The sequence below is a fragment of the Miniopterus schreibersii genome (assembly GCF_964146895.1).
Source record: "Miniopterus schreibersii genome assembly, chromosome: X".
Classification (NCBI taxonomy): Eukaryota; Metazoa; Chordata; class Mammalia; order Chiroptera; family Miniopteridae; genus Miniopterus; species Miniopterus schreibersii.
Window position 1 is genome coordinate 80,155,052 of NC_138104.1, and position 21,901 is coordinate 80,176,952.

General features: G+C 39.1%; 1 protein-coding gene across 4 annotated transcripts in view; it reads left to right on the forward strand.

Annotated features, from left to right (window-relative positions):
• Positions 1 to 2,323: 2,323 nt before the first annotated feature.
• The window catches only part of CASK (calcium/calmodulin dependent serine protein kinase), a 370,370-nt gene continuing 350,792 nt past the window's right edge, over positions 2,324 to 21,901 (forward strand). For all 4 annotated transcript variants that reach the window (XM_081126670.1, XM_081126672.1, XM_081126671.1 and 1 more), the window contains exon 1: positions 2,324 to 2,472. In XM_081126670.1, coding sequence (XP_080982796.1) covers positions 2,414 to 2,472 — 59 coding nt within the window. In that variant the 5' untranslated portion in view covers positions 2,324 to 2,413. The remainder of the gene's footprint in view (positions 2,473 to 21,901) is intronic.

Genomic DNA, 21,901 nt, shown 5'->3' on the forward strand with positions numbered 1-21,901 from the left:
ACTCCCACATCCCCCACATCTGTAAATAACTGAGCTGGACTAGCTGACCTCTAAGGCTCTTTCCAGATCTAAACAGGTGGTGATTCCATGAGCAGAGTGTAAACCTATCTTTGTAGTCATCTTTTTTATTTAACTCCACTTTCTTTTATTTTATAATTGTCCTTTTCTACCTCTGAACATAGGCTTCTGTGGAAAATAACCCCAAAATGAAGTTGACAAGCCTTGGCATAGCTCAGACTGGGGCTGGGGAAAGGAAGTGAAGCTGACAAGGTGACTTGTGAGGGTCACTGCGCACTTCAGAGCAGAATGGAATGATGCCTTATTCATTAGGCACCAGGTGGACATGCCAACTTGGGGTGAGTGACTTGGAACTGTGGGACCCTCAATGGAGGAGATGTTTCTCAGGCTCTAAAGCTCCCTTCTCTAGAAAATGCCCAAGCTCATTAGGAAAGGAAGAAAACCTCATAAAATTATATTTTCCCTTTGATTTGCATTTTTAAAAGGTTTAGTATTCAAATCCTTAACACTGACAAATCTCTCAGCCTCTTGAGGGAGTGGTCAAGGATTTGCACAAAACGTTTTTGAATAGAAAATAGGCTGTGGGTCTCCACCCATCCCATACATGTTGGTAAATACTATCTTTTCTTTCTTTCTTTCTTTCTTTCTTTTTAAATTACCACACTGAGAATTTTACCAGATGATATTCTAGAAGCTGACTTATGAACTAATTGGGCACTTCCGCTGTGCAGAGAAACAAAGACTTTTTTTTATTGGTTCTCAACTGAGGCTTATACCTGTCTGATGGCGTTGGCTCGTTCCGCACATGCTCAGTCGGACAAAAATGTTCATATTGAATACAACCTAGCACAGCGGCAACACCCAGAACCTCACTCCCTGGCTGACCCGGTGCATACTCTCTCTAGTTGTATTTTTATCCTGAATTGTCTACAATTTATAGGGAGTATGGAGAGCAGAGTAGGTCCTGGGGGCCTGGGGAGGGCAATACACAAAGGGGCTTAAAGTCTATGTCCCTGCCTTCCTGACCTCTCTCTAGCCTGTCTCTAGCAGGGGGCAGGCGCTGGATAGATTATTTATTGAGTTTGGGCAGAATGCGGGCGAAGCTGTCTCTATAAATTGCCATTTGTTGTTGCACACCTTCCCGTACAGTTTTTGTTTGGTCTTTCCTTGTAGGTGGACGATCCTCCTTTCCCCAGGCCCTGTATTCATTAACGAATGACAATGGCACTAAAGGCATCCGCCGCCTAGCACGGTCTCGAGTGACAACTTCTACACCTTTTTTCTACCTTTCCCATTCATCAGGACTCGTTCCCAGCAAAAACTGGGAAAGGCTTCCAGCGGTTACAAAAGAAGGGGATGGGGGCGGCCGGAGTTCCGAGCCTCTCCCTGCAGACGGTCGAACACCCGCATTCCCTAGTGGACCTTTTGTCCCCGGCCCCTTCAGCCGCTTGGTCGCGGAGGTGACGACCCCGCCAACCCCCACCTAAGCGGCTGCCGCCCGCGCACACCGCGGGCCAACTCCCCACCCCTTCACGATCCCCCGGCGCCCGCCCATTCGCCGTGACGTGTCCGGCGGCGCGCGCATGCGCCGCTCAGTCCTGTTCCCTTTCTCCCCCTCCTCCCCCCGCTCCGCCACCGCCTCCCGACCGGCTGGAGTGGGCGGGGCCTGTGGGTCTGGAGGCCGCAAGGCTGTAGCGGGAGGAGGGCGTGCGTGCGCGAGTCGGGTGCGCGAGGCTCCAGAGCTAGTCGGAGGCTCAGGCGGCGGAGGAGGAGCTGAAGGCGGTGGCCGCAGCTCCCGCCTGCACTGAGAGCCAGTCCCGCGAAGCCCCCTCCCACTCCCAGGCGGGCGGCGGCAGCCGGAGGAGGGGTAGGAGGAGGGAGCGTCTCTGCCGCCGCCTCCTGGTCCCCAGCGGGGATCTGCCGCCGCCACCTCCCTCAGCGGCGATACTCCCTCCACGGTCCTGCCGCGGCTCCCCCTGTCGCCAGAGCTGCCCCGCGCCGCGCCAGAGCCAGCCTCGGCAGAGGGAGCGGTCGCGGCCTCGCGGCCCTCGCGGGCTGACGAGCGGAGAGCGCGGCGCCGCGCGGTCCCCGAGGATCCGCACGCCGGGCAGCGCGGCCCGAGCAGCGGGAGGAGCAGCGGGCGGGCGGGCGGGCGGCGCCGGGCCCGGGCCGCCCTCACTCCCGCGCCCCGGCCCCGCCGCCCGCGCCGGGGTGGTCGCCCGCAGGAAGGCGCCGCAGTCTCCGGGCCTCGCAGCCCCACTCGAGCGTCCTCAGCACCGAGGGCTCGCGGGTCCTGAGAGGAGGAGGCGAGCCAGGGGCCGGGCACTGAGCTCTTTGGCGCCCCCACCCCCGTTTTTAGAGCCCTCCACGCTGCGGCCGCTGTCCCCTCCGGACCATGGCCGACGACGACGTGCTGTTCGAGGATGTGTACGAGCTGTGCGAGGTGATCGGCAAGTGAGTCTCCACGCGAGGGAGCGGGAGTGTGGGAAAATGCATTTCAGTGATGCCGGGGTCTTGCCGCACCCGTACCCGCTCCGGGCCTGACCCCTGCCCTCCATCCCCTCCCCCGCCCTCGTCCTCCTCACCCCTGAGTATTTATAGACGTGTACCTGGACCTCCTGCCGGGAGGCGGACTGGGGGTTCCCAACGGTCGGTGGAGGCCCACGAGCCTAGGACGGCCACCCCACGAGGCGTGGAGCCGGCTGAAATCTGCTGTCTGCATTTTATCTGACGGTTGCACAGGGACGTGGCCGAACCGATTTTATAGTTGCTTCCTGGGAACAGTTGGGGTTATTGTTACCTTGCGTGTACCATAGACTATTAACGAAAAGAGCAGCTTGCATTTCCTTTGCTTTCGTGGAGAGAAAGAGAAAGAACGGCCAGGGTTTTTAATTGTGGGGTGTGTGTCTATTGTGCAGGATATTAGATAGATGCCTTTGTGTTCACCCCATGCCCGGATAGGAAGGGGTCATTTAAGAAAGGGTGGGTTCGTTTCAGCAAATTCCTCACCTGGTGTAGACAAACGTGGAAAGAGTTGGGGGGATAGGAATTTTTAATGCCTCGTTATGCAATGACTGTTAAATCAGTGTTCGAGGCTTCCCTCGACTGTTGTTTAGGATGGTGGTTAGCGTGGTAGAGCCGTCTGCTTTGAGTCACCGAGCTAGTCTAGAATATAGAACTGACAGTCCAAATGCTCATCCTTTCATCTGTGTTGTATAATTACACTAGGGAAAAGCAGGGAATCAGATTAATCACAGTGCTGATTGAGAATTAAATCTGCAGTTCCTCATCTAATTGTCCATTCCTTAAATCTGTTTTGAATAGTTTCCTTTTCATTCTTGTCAAACAGTATTCCAAGTGCACAATCTTGCTAATCTGCTTGTGAGGGAAATGCTGGCAATCTGAAGTTGATTTCCTAGTTCAGTGTGTATTCTGTGGCTTTTGAAGTTGAGGAGATAAGATTTAAGAGCAATTTTAGCTTATTTATGGATTGCTAGATAGCTATCATTGAAATATTTTACCTCTTTTTGAAAGTGGTGCTTTATTATCTATTTTAAGGTCTGCAGTTGGGAAATGAAACCAAGACCTTAGAGCAGTTGGCTCTTTCTCTTTTAAGTTGTCTGCAGTGCTGGATTTCAATTTGGTTAAGTGCTGATAACTCATTTTTTTTCCTTCTATGTTGAGGTATTACAATATTGCCTCACAAGGTGATTGTGGATAGAGCTTGCTACACACTTTCCTCAGACTCAGTTGATAAGACGACATGTTACTCCTTGCCCCTATTGTTTGTTACATGACCAGACTGTGTATTAGAAGAATATCCAAAAGTGATTGTGGAAGTGCCCTAGAGCAGCGCTGTCCAAAAGATATAGAATGTGAGCCATATTTGTAATTTTACCTGTGTAAATTTTACTTGTATAAATTTTCTAGAAGCCACATTTAGAAGATTAAAAACAAATAGGTGCAATTAATTTTAATAAAATATTTTCTTTAACCCCATAGATCCAAACAATGATCATCTTAACATGTAATCAGTATAGAAATTATTAATGAGATATTTTACAGCCTATCTTTCGTACTCAGTCTTTGAAATCCAATGTGTATTTTATACTAACAACACATCTCAATTCTGACACTAAGCTATTTTTTCAGAGGAAATACTTGATGTGTATTTAGGTTTCATAAAATTTGCATTTGCAAAAGTAGAGTCATATGCTCAAGTTGTTCCAAACATACCTAAAAGTTTTCTAATAACAGAATCAGGTATCGCTTTCTAAATTTAAATTTAAATGAATTAAAACTAAATAAAATTCAAAATTTTATTCAGTTGGACTAGCCACATTTAAAGTGCTCAATAGCCCTGTGTAAATAGCACAATTCTAGAGAGGCAGATAGGTCAAAAAAAATCCCCTTGGTTTCTTCATTCTTAACACCCAGTAAGGGTGAATTAGGTGTTTCCCCAAAGCCCCCAAATGATTGTGTGTGGGGGGGTGAATGATGTTTGTTATGTCTTAGTTATATTTGATTTAAATGAGCCAGCCAAGTCATAATTGGAAACTGTGAGATTAAAATGTTAATTATATTGTGATGACGGAATATAGCCATCATTGAATCAATGTTAGGCACTAGTTCTGATTCTTTAAGGTCTGGAAAAGTGATGATATTGCTCTTTGGATATCAAAAAGAAGTGGTCAGCATCACATTAGCACAATCAATATTCTGCCGACTTATAATTGATAGAATATTCTCAGGAAACACTTCTGATAGGACTAAATTCATCTCTTCTGTTGCTTCAGAGCTGCATAAGGAGAGAGAGCAAGCTAATTTTGAGGTGATAGGTAATCTCACTACCTTAACTACTGTGAGTATGAAATCTCATTCATATCCTACAAAATCTGACTTGGTCAGTGCCATTTACATCATTACATGCAATAATGAATTCAGGATAGCCTTTGTGGTAAAGAATGTAATGGGTTCCTTGTCCTGTGTAAAGGTTGAAGGTTTCTCCCTTAAATTGTCTCAGCATATATTGACCTGGAAATTGAAATTCACTTGAGATTTTCTTGCAGGGACCTTGACAGCATACATTTTAACTTAGAATTTGTTCAACTTTGGATTGAAACAGAAATGCCTTGAAGATGTTCATTTGTACTGAAAAGTTTTTTGTTGATTTCTATCCAAGTTCTCTGGAATTGTGATTTTCTTTTATGCCAAATTAGTATCACAAATTGGTTTTGACCCCTAGGTACTAATAGGTTTAAATTTTCACTAAGGTACTTTAAAATAGATCTCACTTTTCAAGATCAGCTGAACACCCACTGACTTCCTACCTCACCACTCTCATCCACTATCTTCAAAGGAATCACGTGCCTGATTCCTTATGAATGTTGAAAAGATGCTATCTCTTTTTTTAAAAAATTAAACTTTCCCCATGTTTCTTATTTTTGAAAGTCTTACAAAAGGTCCTTTGAATGCCTATTGTTTCCATAACATTTTCCTACCTAACATCTTTCAAGCAATTGAAACAAATCTCCAATGATGGGACCTTATCATAGTCCCAAAACTTTGTCTCAGCAAATGTAGCAATGACTGGAAAGGAAAGGTGTTATGCAAATATAGATAATTGGCTAATTTTTTTCATGGTCATTTACTGTATCTTTTGTAGATTTTTAGTTTTATAGGTAAGTAGTATACAATCAGTAATATTACATGAAGGAAATTGTAAGATGATTCATCCAAATGAAAACATAGAAATGACTACCTTCATAGTACAGCAGTTTCTGTGAAAGCAAATAGCAAAATGCACACAGTTTTCATCTTGCATAGGCTGAATATTTGCCCGAGTATTCAGTAACCTGTAACTTCTTACTTTCTAGCTTTGGTAGGACACATACTGAAATTGGAATGCTGCAGCATGACCCTGACTGAAGGATGACATGTAACGCATGCTGTATTTGTGAAGCATGATGTATTTGCTTACACCTCAAGAGTACTTATCATATTAATTACAGTTACTTATTTATGGATCTCTCTAGTTAATAGGGAGCTTCTTGAGGGCAGGGGACATATCTTGCACATCTTTCTCCATTACTTAACATAGTGCCTGCAATGTAACAGTCTTCATTAGCTATGGAATGAACTGAGTAGTTTTAATAAAATCTCATTAAAAGGCAAAAAGCGTATTTATCAGCCTCAGAGCAATTATTGTCTGAAAAGGCTGTATTAGTTTAAAGTAGTGGTTCTCCACCTGGCTGCATATTAGAATTACCAGGGGAGCTTTTTAGAAAGATCAATTGCCATGCCCCTGTGTCAGAGCAATGAAATCAGAATCTCTGGGAATGGGTCCTGGTCATTGATAATTTTTTTTAAGCTCTCTAAATGATTCTAATGTGTGGCTACAGTTGAGAGTCATTGGCTTGTGTATGTAATGTTTTGGGACTGGCTTTTCAGAGGCTTACAGTTTTTTAAAAGTAGAATGAATGTTTTGGGGGGAGATATTGAAGCCAAAAGAATAAAACATGGATTTTATTTTCTCTGCACTGTGTTTGTGCACCCTGTTGTGTAGGAATTTTGTTTTAGCCTGTGTTTGGCTTTGATTTCTTGGGTCTTTTAAGTCTCACATTGATTCATGACACTCATCTAATGATAGCATGATGATTGTCTGATGGTTGGAACAACACAGAACAAAGATTGCTTCAATAACAGTTGATGATGGCTATCCACTAGAATGACTCACTTTAATATTAAGAAATTTATCAATTTAGTATGGATTGTGTTTGCACATACACTCACTAAAGAGTATGGTTAAGTTGCTTATATACTTTAAAGTCCATACTTGTGGTTCCAGTAATGCTATTTACCAGAGAAATGAGTTAAATGCAGCCTTTATGTTAATACTGGATTAATAATATGTAAATATATAATTTAACATAGAGAAAATTTTAGCCTTACTATTTATACTAATTACTAAGGCTTTCACACATGTTGATTGACCCACTGATTTGGTTTTCTAGTACCACGGTGGGGGAGGGGGTGGATACTACATTATGTTGGAACATCTTTCCTAGAAATTTTATTTAGACATTGTAAGTAAACTAGTTTTTTTGTTAGGAAAAGGTCAAGTGTGAGCCTGAAGGAACTAGGAATTGTCCGGAAATGAGTAGTTATTCCATAAAGAAGTGCTTTATCAACTGACAATCATATAACAAGGTAAAAGAAACACAATCTCCAACTAACCTGCTGGTGGCCCAGAAGGATCTAAACTGTGGGGCTTAAATGGATGTTCCACAGAGGAAAAACCTGTTAAACATAGGGTGTGGATTCTTACACACAGCAGGCCTTATTGGGAGTAGGTAAGCAGTGTTGATCCTGGTGATGAAGTTTGATTCTGGTACCATTTTGGATGGAACTGAGCTACTCAGTTGCTTTTCTGCATTTGCACAACCTTCTCTGAGTCTCGTCATATCTGCTTTTTACAGACTGCCTTAGGAATTGGAGTTTCTGGAAGTGTGGTTTGCACGTTGTCTTCATAAATACTTCCTGTGATTCCCTTACCTTCCATGACTGTGACATGCTTCTATGTCCTTGACATACACAGTTCACTCCCCTTCATTTTCCCCTTGTATCTGCAGCAGTTTCACCTGGCAGTATCTAATGTTCCTTAAATTGTGTTCCTGGATATTTCTTTAAATTGAAAATTCTTTTGCCATATCCAGTTGTAGCTCTACTCAAGAAATTAAAGAAGCAAGTATAGCTTATTTTTTTAGATTGTTCTTGAATTAGCTCATTTTCCTAAATGTTTTCACATTTTAAATGTGGCAGAAGCACTGTTTAAAGGAGCTTTGACATAAGATTGTTTAAAAGGGAAAAAAAAAATCTTTATAACTTAATGCTTACTTCAAAGGGGATTGACATGTATGCCTTCTCATGTTAGGTGTTTTACTTGCATTATCTCCTCTACTTGTACCCATTTTATAGAAAAAAAAACCCTGAGATTCAAAGATGTGTGAGTAACTTGCCCAAGATCACATGGAATTCCAACTGGTTCTAAAATCCATTTATTTCATGATGTGTTGGGTTTCCTTAAAGTAAGGCACATGTCTTTAGAGTTTATTTACTGCAAATTTTAATTGTTTGATTTTCTAGTTAAATTTCTTACCTCTTCAGTAGAGGTTCCATACTACTATTCATTGTTTCATCAGTTTCATTTTTCTTTTGATCTTTCTCTTTAATGAAATATCAGCATTTGTCACCAAACTAGTAAGTATGCATTGTTTAGCAATGGAAATATATAATCTTGGCCATTCATCCAAAATCTAATTTGTTTTGAAACTATCTCTAGCCCTTTTATAATCCAAGTTTGCCCTTCCAATTCCCCTGCCCCAACAGCCAGAATAGTTGATTAATTACTTCCAGCTTGCCAAACCAGAAGTAATGAGGTTTCAGAGAGAGGTGTTTTTTGGGAATGGGGTGGGGTGGTTTCCACAGGGTAGTTGTTCCTATATCCTGTTATAAAAATACTGAAATTGTTCTCTCTGACTCTGAAAACCATGTACTGAACCACAGCTGCTGAGTTGTAAGCATCTCAGCTGTCAGCCAGCACTGCACACCTACATAATCAAGTGACTGAATTACTGCTGCAGAACAGGTACCTGACCCCAGCCAACAAACTGATGGGGTGTGCGGCTCTCACATTTGGGTTTTATTTTTTAGTTGCAACTGACAGTACAGACTCTAAAACTACCAACTATCGCTCTGGACTTATGCTACAGGGTTCAAGGCGCTGTAAGACCTGCTCTCCATTCTTTCTATCCCGGGAATGGGTAGCCCCATTTCAACTGAGTAAAATGGAATTACCTGATAGCCATTGTGATACTGTAGTATGATTGGTTGTAGAGCCCAAGTCAGTATTGGAAGAGTCTCTCTTTGACTTTCTATACCAGGAAGATTTCATTTCTAAAGCTATTTGACTCTTTTTCTATTACTTTATCAATTATCTAGTTTTTTATGAAATAAATTATAAACATGACTTAAAAATATAGATGATAGGTAAATGGCAAGTCTCTCTCCATTCTCCCACCATCTATAGCCCCCTTCTCCAGAGGTAACCGTTGTCCAGTTCTTGTGTACCTTTGTAAGGTTTTTGTTTAAAAAACAGAATGGGATCTTATTTGTACACTATACTAAAATATTCATTTTCAGTTGAAAAATAGTATATTTGATGGCCTTTCCATATCCATCTATGTATCTGTCTAACTCTGTCTCTTCTTAAACTGCTGCCTAATAGTCCGTGGTGTGGATTGGTACGTTGCCTTTGAATTAAGCGCAGGCCTATTTCTAAGGGGATATTTCTGGAAATGCCTGACTGGAGTTTGGGTGAGATACCTGGAATGACAGTAAAGATTTGGAAATCATCTGTGTGGAAGTGAAACTATGAGTGAATGAGTTCTTATGGGTTGACTGAGCTGGGGGATTGTGGTTTGGAGTATAACTCACACAGAATAATCAGGATAGCTCAGCATCACAGAAGTTTCAAAGAGTAAATGCCAGCACACTCTGACTGGGGACCAAGAAAAGGCTTGTCTTTAACAGAGATAAACACTTTTAAAGCATCTATCAAGATGAATGTAATGTGTTAATATTTGGTTCATAGTGTGAAAAGCAAGGATCTGGCTTCATTTCTGGGAATGTTGGTAATATACTATCTCTGTAAATATTTTTCAACACCAACATATTTAGGGTTAAAAAAGAGTAGATAATTTTTTCACTATAATTGTGTTTTGCAGATCGTGATAGCTGGCTTTTAGGTAAAACCATTTGGTTTTCCTAAGATTGGGTCTTCATGATTCCAGAGCTTGGTGTATAACTTTTTTCTTTCTTTCTTTTTGTTTTAAACATCTAATTTCAATTAAATGGAAACCTTTAATGAAATGATGAAGAGCATTTTAGATACTTTAAGTTCTTGATATTTGTCAAACTTTGTTATTTTCTTTAATACTTCCCCTATAGGGAACATAATTCTTTCTTGCCTCAAGGTTTTCGGTCCCAGTTGGATAAGTGCAGTACTCTCCTCCCCTTTCACATTCTTCTTTCCTACCCCCAATGAAATTTGTTTATTGCCCTTTTTTTAGTTGTCCACATCCATTCACAATAAGAATTTATTACTTTATTGCACCTAAGCCAGTTTTTTAAAATCTAAGTGCATATTATTTCATTTCAGCATCTTGTGTTCTCTTACTGGGCTGTTGCACATTCTTTTTTTCAATCTTTTTATTTCTTTTAATACATTTTTTTTGCTTTGAATATTTGAGTCATTTACAGGTAGGAATGATGATTGTCCCCCTCTTTTGGTGTAGTTTAATAATATCAAATAAATACTATGTTGAGTCTGTATCAGGCTTTTCATTTTAACCCTGAGTTGAGAGTATTTTGGTGTGTTTTAATATATGATGAAAGTATTATTATATAACCATATGCAGATGTAATGTTTTTTTAAAACACTCTTGATGTTAGAGGTCTCTAGCCTTGCTCTGAAATCCAGATTACCATTATACTGCTGCTGTTTTATAGAATCTAATTTGTGTTTTTAGGAAACTTCATAGGTTTTTGGCCTTTCTGCTTGCCCTTGGTATGTACTTTCCCCAAACATATGGATCAACATTGCTTTGTAGCTTGTAAGTCAGCCCCCTATGATGTGATCTGGTAACCTTTGGGCACAGTGTGGCCATTTTCTCCTTATTTATTGAAGGAATGATAGCTCCTTCACAAGCCATTTGCATGGATTAGTGATTGTAAAGTGCAGCATAAGTATTTTTTATTTCTAGAATGTCTCCGAGATACTCAAATTACTTTTGGCAGCTATGTAGATAAGTTTACACAATTTCCAAATGTGCACTTTCTCAGCACTTAAAACACAGACTCTATTACGTAAATGATATCGTGAAATGAACATTCTTTTCTACCCCATGCATGAAATTTTTAGTTAACTTTTATTTGTTCATTTATGTATTCATTTCTAGCTGTGTGGTCCTGGGCAAGTTAGTTAACCTCTGAGCCTCAGTTTCTTTATCTATAAAATAAGGGTGATAGAATATACCTTGAAGGGGTGTTGTGAGAATTGAATATAACATGATCTATATAAAATGTCTAACGGTTGTTATTTTAATTGCCATTAATATTATTATTCACCAAATACTCAAGAATCTCTCTGTAAATGGGAGAAGTTGGCAAATAGTTCATATCTAATCTAACTAGACCTTAAGTCCTGTTATGGCCAGGGTCATAACTGATTTGTTCACCTAGTGTCCTCAGCATAACTGGGTAACTGGCACGTGGTAAGTACTCACGAGTTGAAGGAGTGTGTTAAGTGAGCAATCCATAGACTACAGCCACTGCATAGAAGTAAGTTGGAGAAATCTTTACAGAGGATGTGAAGTTTAAATGATTTGTTGGTCTTCTTGGGTAACTCATTTAAAGTCTTTAAGTCTGTTTTCTAATTTAGAAAAAGGAGTAGAGGAATACAGGTAGAGAAAATAAAGAAATCTTTAAAAAGTTTTAAAAATGTTTATTCTATTTTATTTCTTAATTAATAAACCTCATTTTTAGAGCAGTTTCAGGTTCTATTTTCACACAGGTACTATATATAAGAAATTCATGTAATAAGTGTAAAGTTAAAGTTTTCAGGGACAACTTTAGGAATTCTTTGATTTCTTTTTGGTTCTCAAATTCTATGGCTTCAGTGCTCATTATATGTTGGACCAGATGTTACATTTTTTGTATTTTTCTAATTTAACCTTGACCACAACCCTTCCATTTCAGGCATTCACCCCCACCCCATTTTATAGATGAGAAAACTAGGAAAAGGGAGATTAGTAATTTACTCTGGGTAAAGTGGCAATAAGAAGTGGCAGCATGGGGATTCACATCTGGGGGTATACGTGACCCATCTAAACACCTGCTCTGCAGTGCTGTTTTACTGCTTGTAGTTCAGTATGAGCATAAACTGTTTGTTTTTTTAAGGTGTATTCCTAAATATTAGACTTTTATATTCTGATTTTGTATATTTTAGCTGATTAATATAATGCCTTTCTTGGTAACATACTTGAGATATAATTCACGTACCATACCATTCAGCCATTTGAAGTATACAACTCAGTGCTTTTTAGTATATTCACAGAGTCACGCAACCATTATCATAATAAATTTTTGAACATTTTTATCACTCCAAAAAGAAACCCTGTATACTTTAGCTCTTACCTCCTTTCCCTCCCTTGACCTAGGTAACAACTAATTTACTTTCCGTCTCTACAGATGTGCCTATTCTGGACATTTCATATAAGTGGGATCATATAATGTGTGGTCTTTTTGGGACTGTTTTTCTCTCTAAGCATAATGTTTTCAAGGTTCATTCATTTTGTAGATACATCAGTACTTTATTCCTTTTTAAGCCCAGTGATATTCCATTGTGTGAGTATACCACATTTGTTGATCAGTTGATGGGCCATTTGGGTGGTTTTCACCTTTTGGCTATTGTAAATAATCCTGCTATGGACATTCATGTACAAGTTTTGGTGTGGACATATTTTCTCTTGGGTATATACCTAGGAGTAGAATTGCTTGGTCAAATTATAACATTTTGAGGGATGCCAGACTGTTTTCCAAAGTGTCTGCACCATTTTATATTTCCACCAGCAGTGTATGAGGGTTTGAATGTTTTTAGTCAGGTGAGTACTATCAGAGTTTGCCTATAGAGTCTGTTCAACACATGAATGGGACATAAATTAAAGCAAATTTTATGAGTTGTTGACCAACATTTTTATCTCATGAGCATATTTGTAGTTATTTTCAACAATTTTAGGTATTATAGACAAAGAGTTGGCAAACTCTCTGTAAACTAACAGATAATAAATATTTTAGGGTTTGTGGGCCATATAGCGTCTGTCACAGCTATTCAACTGTGCCATTGTAGCATGAAGACAGCCACATGAGAACAAATGAGTGTGGCTGTGTTCCAGTAAAACTTTATTTACAAAAATAGGTTGTGGGATAGATTTGGCTCTTGGAATATAGTTTGCTGATCCTGTCATAGATTAAAAATGAAACCGGAGCTTATTGTCTAGTGCCCATTCTTGTTTACCCTCAAGGTTGGTATGTTCTTTCTATGGTCAGATTAGCCCCATAGTGAGTAGGTTGTTTTTGCAAAATGTAAAAATATTAAAACTAATCTACTGAACTGTTTTCACTGTTAAATGGGGAAATGCTATATATTTAGTAATTTTTCTTTCTTTTTAAAAAACTGCTTTTGGATTCCCTTTTTGATCCTGGGTTAAAAGGAAGAAAACCATCAAAATTCTTCTAAGTTGACTAGAGGCAATATACATGTAGAGTTCCTGGGGAAAAAAAAATTATTTCCTTCATTCTAGCTTAGTGCCTGTAGAATGGATGAAAATAGAGCTGAGAACATACTAAAAATTATCAGAAATGAACTATTTAAAATATCAGATTTAGTAAAGTTAGGAGGGAAATCGCTAACTAAATCTCCATTACTAATTGGAGAGTTGTGATATGCCATCCATGTCTATTTTATGACTTCACCAAGAGCCCCTGATAGAGTAATTATTTGGGATTAGGGTGTGTGTGTGATATGTAAATAAAACTTCAAATATTATTTTATATCTGACATCCATTTTACTCAATATATTTTGTGGTAGTAGACATACACTATTTAGAGTGCTTTGCAACTTTTAAAAAATTGTCATTACTTCTTATGTACATAGGAAAGAGTATTCTTGGGGGTTATAGATTTCATAATTTGTGTCACCCCAATAAATTTAACTAAAAAGACTGTTCTAGGTTATAATTATGTTAAAAGGGGGAATTTTGTATCACAGCCTTTGTCTTTGCATTTGGGCATACAGCAGATGATTTAATTGTTCAAAATGTGTGATTTCAGAACTGAGACAAGGAAAATCACAGAATATATATTTAGTAAACAGCCATATACAGGATTTATGAATATTATAGTGTTCTTTTATGTAACTTCCTCAAATTTTATTATATCCACATCTAACAGCAAGCAAAATGAGTTGCAAAGAGCCCTGGCTGGGTGAGTGGTTCATTTGGTTGGAGCGTCATCTCATCCACCAAAAGGTTGTGGGTTCAATTCCAGGTCAGGGAACAAACCTAGGTTGCAGGTTCAATCCCTGCTTGGGGTTCGTACAGGAGGCAGCCGATCGATGTTTCTCTCTCATATTGATGTTTTTCTCTCCTCCTCTCTCTAAAACCAGTAAAAACATATCCTCAGGTGAGGATTTAAAAAAATGAGGTGGAAAAATCCTAAAGTTGTAGTCAGTCTGTGATAGGATTGGGCACTGAATCTAAATTACCTAAATTTACAGAACAGCATTTCATCTATTAGATCACATTACTTTGTCATGTGGTGGGAAAGTGATAATGTTGGAATCTATTTAGACCACTTACTTCGATGAAAATACTTCTTAGGTTGGCTTCAAAGACAATAAAAGGTGTTTTCCTAAGATAATCCTCAGAAAGTATTATTTATATTGCACTATTTAGGTTAGATATTTTTGCTGAATTCCAGCTGAGCCATTAGTTCCAAAGCAAAATGGTTAGCCTTTATTAATATAGAATCTTACCTAGTCTTCTTAAGCTTAATATATCATCTTAACTGGGTTTTTGTTCCAACAGTAATATATGGCATTGAATTTGAAATTATCTTTTTAATGAGTAATTTTTCTTTAATTTAGTCCCTTGTAAAATAATAACTTAAAAAACAAACAGGAAGGTGTTTTCACTGAGGACTTTCTTTAATTATATTTCAGATAAATTATAAAAAATTGTTCAGATCACAGTTTAATCTCACATTATAATCAACATATATAATACTTTTAAATGCATGCTAATAAGTGGAAAAAACCCTCTATTGACCATATGTATTGAAGGTTATGCTTCTTGCCTTCTTTCTTTTTTAAAACATGTCCCTCTTATAATGGGTATGAAAATGATTTGTGTAAATATCTATTCAAATGAATACACTTTCATTATCATTATTGCAGAAAGAGCCTGGGATCTGGAGGGGGAGCATCTAGGTTTGCTGCTGTACGTTTTGGATTATCTCCATTCATAGTACTCCCATTGTTGAGTGTTTGTATTGTACTGCTGGAAGGAATCACCACATTTCCATAATCTGTGACCTACTTGCACTAAAGGTCGAGTGTGCTTTAAATTGCTCTCTGATTAAAGTTCAGGCTTCTTGGTAAGACTTGCCCAGGTGGCCTCAGAATTCGGCCCACGAATGTGAATATGGACTTGAAGATCTTAGAATATTTTTCCCCATGAAGATACATTCATAGACATAGTCCTGAAAAGATACGTATAAGTTGGATTTGATAAATAGTTTAAAACTTACCAGGAAATATATTTTAAGGAAAATTTTTAAATAATTGTGACAGATCACTAGTTTGTTTTCCTCAGTTTTTTCATCTTGTAAAAGAAGGGGATAGTAAAGGTTATATTATCTACCTCATTGGATTCTTTTCTTAAAATATATCTTTATTGATTTCAGAGAGAGGGAAGGAGAGGGAGAGAGAGAGATAGAAACATCAGTGGTGAGAGAGAGTCATTGATAAGCTGCCTCCTGCATGCCCCCAACTGAGGATCAAGCCCACAACTGGGCATGTGCCCTGACCGGGAATCGAACCCCGATTGCCTGGATCCTAGGTTGACGCTCAACCGCTGAGCCACACCCGGCCAGGCCCTCATTGGATTCTTACAAACATAAAATGACAGTTCTTCAAAAGTCTTATATGTATTATTATTTCGCTTTTATCGAAATCAGGCACTTCTAATTAGAAATGGGCTTAGTTGAATTTTCTTTGATTTTGCAAGAATCATTTACCTTTGTGTTTAAAACTGATTTTATTTTCATGTTTGATTTCTAGAGCTTAATACTTAGCTCTTTATATGACTTAGAACATGTTAGGTGAAAATGTTGAATAAAGAGATTTGGATGAATTATGTGTATTTTACTGATGGGACAATGTTTACACTAAAGTCAAAGCAAAGAAAAATTCCCAACCGGTGTGTTTCCGTTGCTTCTCTTTAACTTATTTCATTTTATTTGAGCTTTGAAGTTTGAAACTTACTACACGTAACAAATTTTTGTTGCCAAAATTAGGCAGCTACTTAAAATATTGACCTTCCTATTTAGTAAGGTCTAGAGCAGTGGCTCTCAAAGTGTAGACATCCTGATCATCAGCAGCATCACCTAGGAACTTGTTAGAAATGCAGATTCTTGGAGCCCCACCCCAGCCCTACAGATCAAAAGCTCTGAGGATGGGACCCAGCAATCTCTATTTTATCAGCTCTCCAAGGTATTCTAAGGCACACTAAAGTTAGAGAACCGTTGACTTAGAACTCTAGATCAGGGATTAGTGAAGTTATGGCCCATGAGCCAGATTGGTCCACTGTCTGTTTTTGTAAATAAAGTGTTTTGGGAATACAACCACTCTCCTTCATTTAAATATTGTCTGTGACTGCTTCCACACTACAAGGGCAGAGTTGAGTAGTTTCAGCAGAGACCATATTGTAGGCCCACAAAGCCTACAATATTTACTTTCTGGCCCTTTACGCGAAAAGTTTGTTGCTTTAATTTTTTTTTTACAAAAAGTTTTCTGCTTTCTGCTCGAGTTGAAGCTTTGGTACTGTTTTCTTGCCCATAATACTGAACTGCATACATCTAAAATTAGTAGGTAAACACCTCTTTTGCCTTTACATTTGACTATTATTTCTACAAACCCTTTCCTCTCCCTGATATCAAACTATTACTCAGTGATTAGAGACTTGTGAATGAAAATAATATACTACTGTGCCCTTTCCTTCTGTTTTGTAATAGTGATTGCCTATTTAACAATTCTGTGATATTTCCTCACTAATTCTGCACTGATATGCCCTTGGTTTTTAAGTACTCCAGAGTAATGTAACTTAATTATCTATTACAGTCTTCATTTCTCCCAATTCTTACTGCCTTTTTACTTCTTCAAGAGAAAGCCCACCTTGGGACTGCTAAGCATAGGAATTCGTGGGAACTGTTTGGTGTACTTTGAGCCATTGAAATAGTGCCATTTCATCTGGAAAATTTTTTTCCTTGGTCTGGAATGCTGTAGCCACTGTACTTCACAACAGTGTTTGTGAGCACATAGATACCAAATATTGTGGGTAATCTTAGAATGTCTACCAGACGAGTTTTTGTTAGCCTTCCCATAATGAAGAATCACCATTTCTTTCCTTCCTTAGTTGGAATATCATAATGCACCCTTTTTTTTTTTTAAATCCTCACCCGAGGATATTTTTTCCATTGCTTTTCAGAGAGAATGGAAGGGAGGGAGGGAGGAAGAGAGGGAGGAAGAGAGGGGGGTGGAAGAGAGAAAGAGAGAGAGAAACATTGATGTGAAAGTGACACATCAATTGGCTGCCTCTTGGGCACGCCCTGACTGGGGCCAGGGATCGAGCCTTCAACCAAGGTACATGCCCATAGCCAGAATCAAACCTGGAATCCTTCAGTCCTGGGCCAATGCTCTAACCACTGAACAAAACTGGCAAGGGCATAGTGCACTCTTGATATGCTTTTGTACTTCACTTTCAGTCAAAGTGATTGGTCGTCAGTGTCATATAAAATACAAGAACTGAATTTTGACATCGTCCTTGTTGATGCACTTGGAATTTTTCTCTCTACACACCACTGAAGGAAGTGTAATAGCTTTTGGGGGGAAAAGGCCTTCTCACAGTCTCCATTAGTTGTAGTAGCAAGATCAGGCAAAAGTGTTGTTTTTGTAGCTGTGTATCCATGGTTGTACATGACCGATGTTTTTAGTTAAGAAATATGACTTGGCCAAGTGATACTGAGCTATATTACTGGTGAGTTTGTTTGGTCCATGGTTTCTTTCAGTAAGTTCAAGTTGAATACTTTAGTAGGGGATCCAGGAAAGAGTGAGATTGAAACTGGAAATAACTGAGTTGGATCTTTCATTTAGGCTTTCCCAATCACCTTAATTCATACCTTTTGCCCTGCTTACTCATGGTGGAGGTGAGGTACAATGAGAGAGGGTCAGACAAAGGCCAGCTCTCAGAGTGTGGCTACTTAGGTTTGTTGCCAAAAGCAGCCCATCTACAGGAGAATTTGAGCTTTACTGTTTTGTACAATATAGTGTGGAAATGCTGTGTTGTTAAAATTAAATAGTTATTTATAGCAATGAATAAAATGTGAACTCTATAAAAGAGAGCTGTGTTCTGTAGCCTTATTGTCCCAGTCAACACAATAGCCACCCACACGAATCATCTGAACAACCTCATCATTTCTGTTTTATCTACCTGAAATAGGGGTCAGAGGTGGGTGGTGATGAAAACTGGAAATCATGCTGTACTTTAGGTAAGAGAAGAGAAATGGTCTGGTAACTCTTGCTGTGCTGTCCTTCCCTGTGTGCACAGGAGTCTGGGACAGTCCCTCAGAGCTGGAGGTAAGCTTTCATATCCCTGGTGCCTTGGCAGCTGGCCATGCTTGGGAGCTGGGTGCTACTTCCTTAAAAGAAACTGCTGTAGACAAGTCCTACCAAATGCGTGGATTTTGAGCCATTTTAAAGGCTATAATATTCACACTCAGAATTTCTTAGTAGGTACAGAGTGTCATTTAAGGGTACTTATGCTGCAGGGATAAGGTTCATTATGAAATAGACACGGCAACAAGGCCTCCATGTAACATAAACTTATTGGAGATTGTGTACTTTTAAAACCATATTTATAGATATATCTACATATATATCTAAATACATATCTTTAATATATATTTTAAGCTTCATTCGGTCAGGATTCATGGCTGTCATAGTCATTGCTGTATCTTTACACCTAGGACAGCATCTGGCACATAGTCAGTGCTCGTTATATAGTTGTTGAACCAGTTCAAAGAAGAGGAGGAAGTAGCTGAACACATTAGAAAAGATAAAATCTGGCCCATAATGCATAAATGACTTCAAATTTTCATTTAGTGCTAATATTTTGCTGCTTCAAAAACCATCTAATTGTCATCATGTCCCTTTGAGATAGGTTAATAGATACAGAATTTTACAATATATGCTGAACATAATGGTGGAATCCTGAATAACACTTAGCTTCCCTAGTTGAGATTTGTAAGATCATTGCTATTATTAAACTAGATGAAGAAGTTTCTAAGGTTAAAATGGAGATTTTTATAATGAGTAAAATTACTAATCCTTGCTTACCTGATCTGTCTAAAACTGCTTCCTTATTTGTAAAATGGAGACAGTAGAATCTATCTGATAGGATTGTTATAAGGATTAAATGAAACAGTGGGTATAAAGCACAGTTCCTGGAATGTTGCAAGTGCTTAATAAATGAGAGTTGCTTTCATCATCAAGAGTAAGTTTTGAGGCCTTTCTAAGTGCCAGGCTCTGTGCCAAGTACCTCTTCTTTCCAGGTGTTGCTCCAATTTCCCTTTCCTCTCTCCTTGCTGCCTCACTCCTGGTTCCATCTGGGACATCTGGAATGAGTCATGAAGCTGGGCTTGACCTTCATTCACCTAGCCATTCCCACCTGACCTTGAGCAAAGGTAAGGGAACAAGATGCTAAATCCTGCCATCTGCCTAATACTATAGCCACTAGCCACATGTGGCTATTGAAAGTTAATCAAAATTAAATAAGATTTAAAGTTCATGGAATATTTTTCCAAAGAAGATTTACAAATGGCCAATAAACATATGAAAAGGTGCTCAGTATCCTTAGTCATTAGGGAAATCAAAATCAAAATCATGAGATGCCACTTTACATGCACCAGGATGGCTATAATAAAAGAGACGGACAATAACAAGTGTTGGTGAGGATGTGGAGATATTGGATCTTTCATACATTGCTGGCAGGAATGTAAAATGGTGTAGCCACTGTGGAAGATACTTTTGCAGTTCCTCAAAAGTTATATTTTCCATACAACCCAGCAATTCTACTCCTAGATATATACCCAAGAGAATTGAAAACATATGTTTACACAAAAACTTGTATATCAGTGTTCACGGCAGCATTATTCACAAGAGCTAAAAGGTGGGAACAATCCAGATGTCCGTTGACTGATGAGTGGATAAACAAAATGTGGTAGTTGTATCATACACAGTAGAATATTATTCTGCCATAAAAGAAATGAGGTACTGATACATGCTACCACAGGATGAACCTCAAAAGCATTAAGCTAAGTGAAAGGACCAGATACAAAAGAGCACATATTGTGTGATTTCATTTATATGAAATGTCCAGAATAGACAGATCTGTTGAGACAAACAGTTTAGTGGTAGTCAGGGGCTGGGGGAAAAGAGAGGATGGTGAGTGGCTGCTAATGGGTATGGGGTTTCTTTCTGAGATTATTAAAATGTTCTAAAATGGGATAATGCTTACTGATCGAGAAACATATTTGTGACTATACTTAAAAAACACTAAATTGTATACTTTAAAAGAGTGGACTTTATGATATGTGAATTATATCTCCATGAAGATGTTATTTTTTAAAAATTCAGCTACTTTGTTGCGTCAGCCACACTTCAAGTAGTCAATAGCTACATGTGGCTTAGTGGCTACAAAGTGGATGGTGCAGACTTGGAACATTCCCATCACCACAGAAACTTCTATTAGACAGTGATGATCTAGAAGAACTGAGTTTCTCAGTCTGGGACAAAAAAAAAAAAAAGGAAGGAAAAACCACAGTCTAAAAATTGAGGGAAAATGGAAGACATATTACGTGGTTATGCTTTGGAGAAATGTTACTTTTGGATAATTTTATTCTTTGTTGCCTTTTGACTATTCCACTGGGTGACCTCAAAATTATTTTTATTTAATTCTCAAAACAAACCCCTGGGGTAGGTACTATTATTCTCACATTTTACAAATGAATTAATTGATGCTTTACTGAGTTTAAGAGATTTGCATAGCTAGTGAGGGCAGAGCCACGTTTCTAACCTAGGCTGCATTGCTCCAAAGGTACTTCACTTCTGTGTTACATTGTTTCCCTCTTTTCACAGTATTTGGGTTTCTTGCAATCCATCTTCCACTCCCACTTTGTTGCTAGCCCAGTAGAGCTATTTACAGTGCCCTAAACGCACAGTGCTTTCTGTGCCTTAGGAGATACTAGTCTGTTAGCCAACCCTCTGTCCTCCCCAGCACTAGTGTGTACATGTGCCCTACTTACCTGAAAGCACAGCTCAAATAGCTCTTGCTTTGTGAAACTATCCTACCCTTCCAGGTTTAGCAGCCTTTTTTTCTGTTTCCATTTCTGTAGTTAATTTCTAAATATTCCCCAAGTTAAAAGATATTTATCCACTAAGGAAACAATTATGTCAAGCAGTTTTGGGGGCTGCTGTCTCACCCCACCCCAGGCCTTCACCATACTATTGTCTATGTCCATGGGCTGTGCATATATGCATATAAGTTCTTTGGTTAATCACTTCCTGTTCCCCCCCTAAGGTTTATATCTTTTCTGATTCTTCACTCATGATTTCTAGAGGGAGGCAAATAAATTATTCTATTCAGTCAGCTCTGTTTAATCAAAAGCCCCTCCCTCCCTTGAAACACTGTCTTTTCTTGGATTTCCCATTACTTCTTGGACATCTGCTTCCACCATTAGAATATGAGCTGCATAAAGGCAGGAATGGGGCTTTTTATCTCAGCATTTGCATACTGTCCAGAGTGTAGTAGGATTATTAAATGAATGAACTTTAAATGTGTGCCGCAACCCACACATTCAAAGTTCAGGCAATTTACAAGTTTGCCTTCGCTTTTGCTTTCCCTTGTGCAGAAATTTCAAATCAAACAG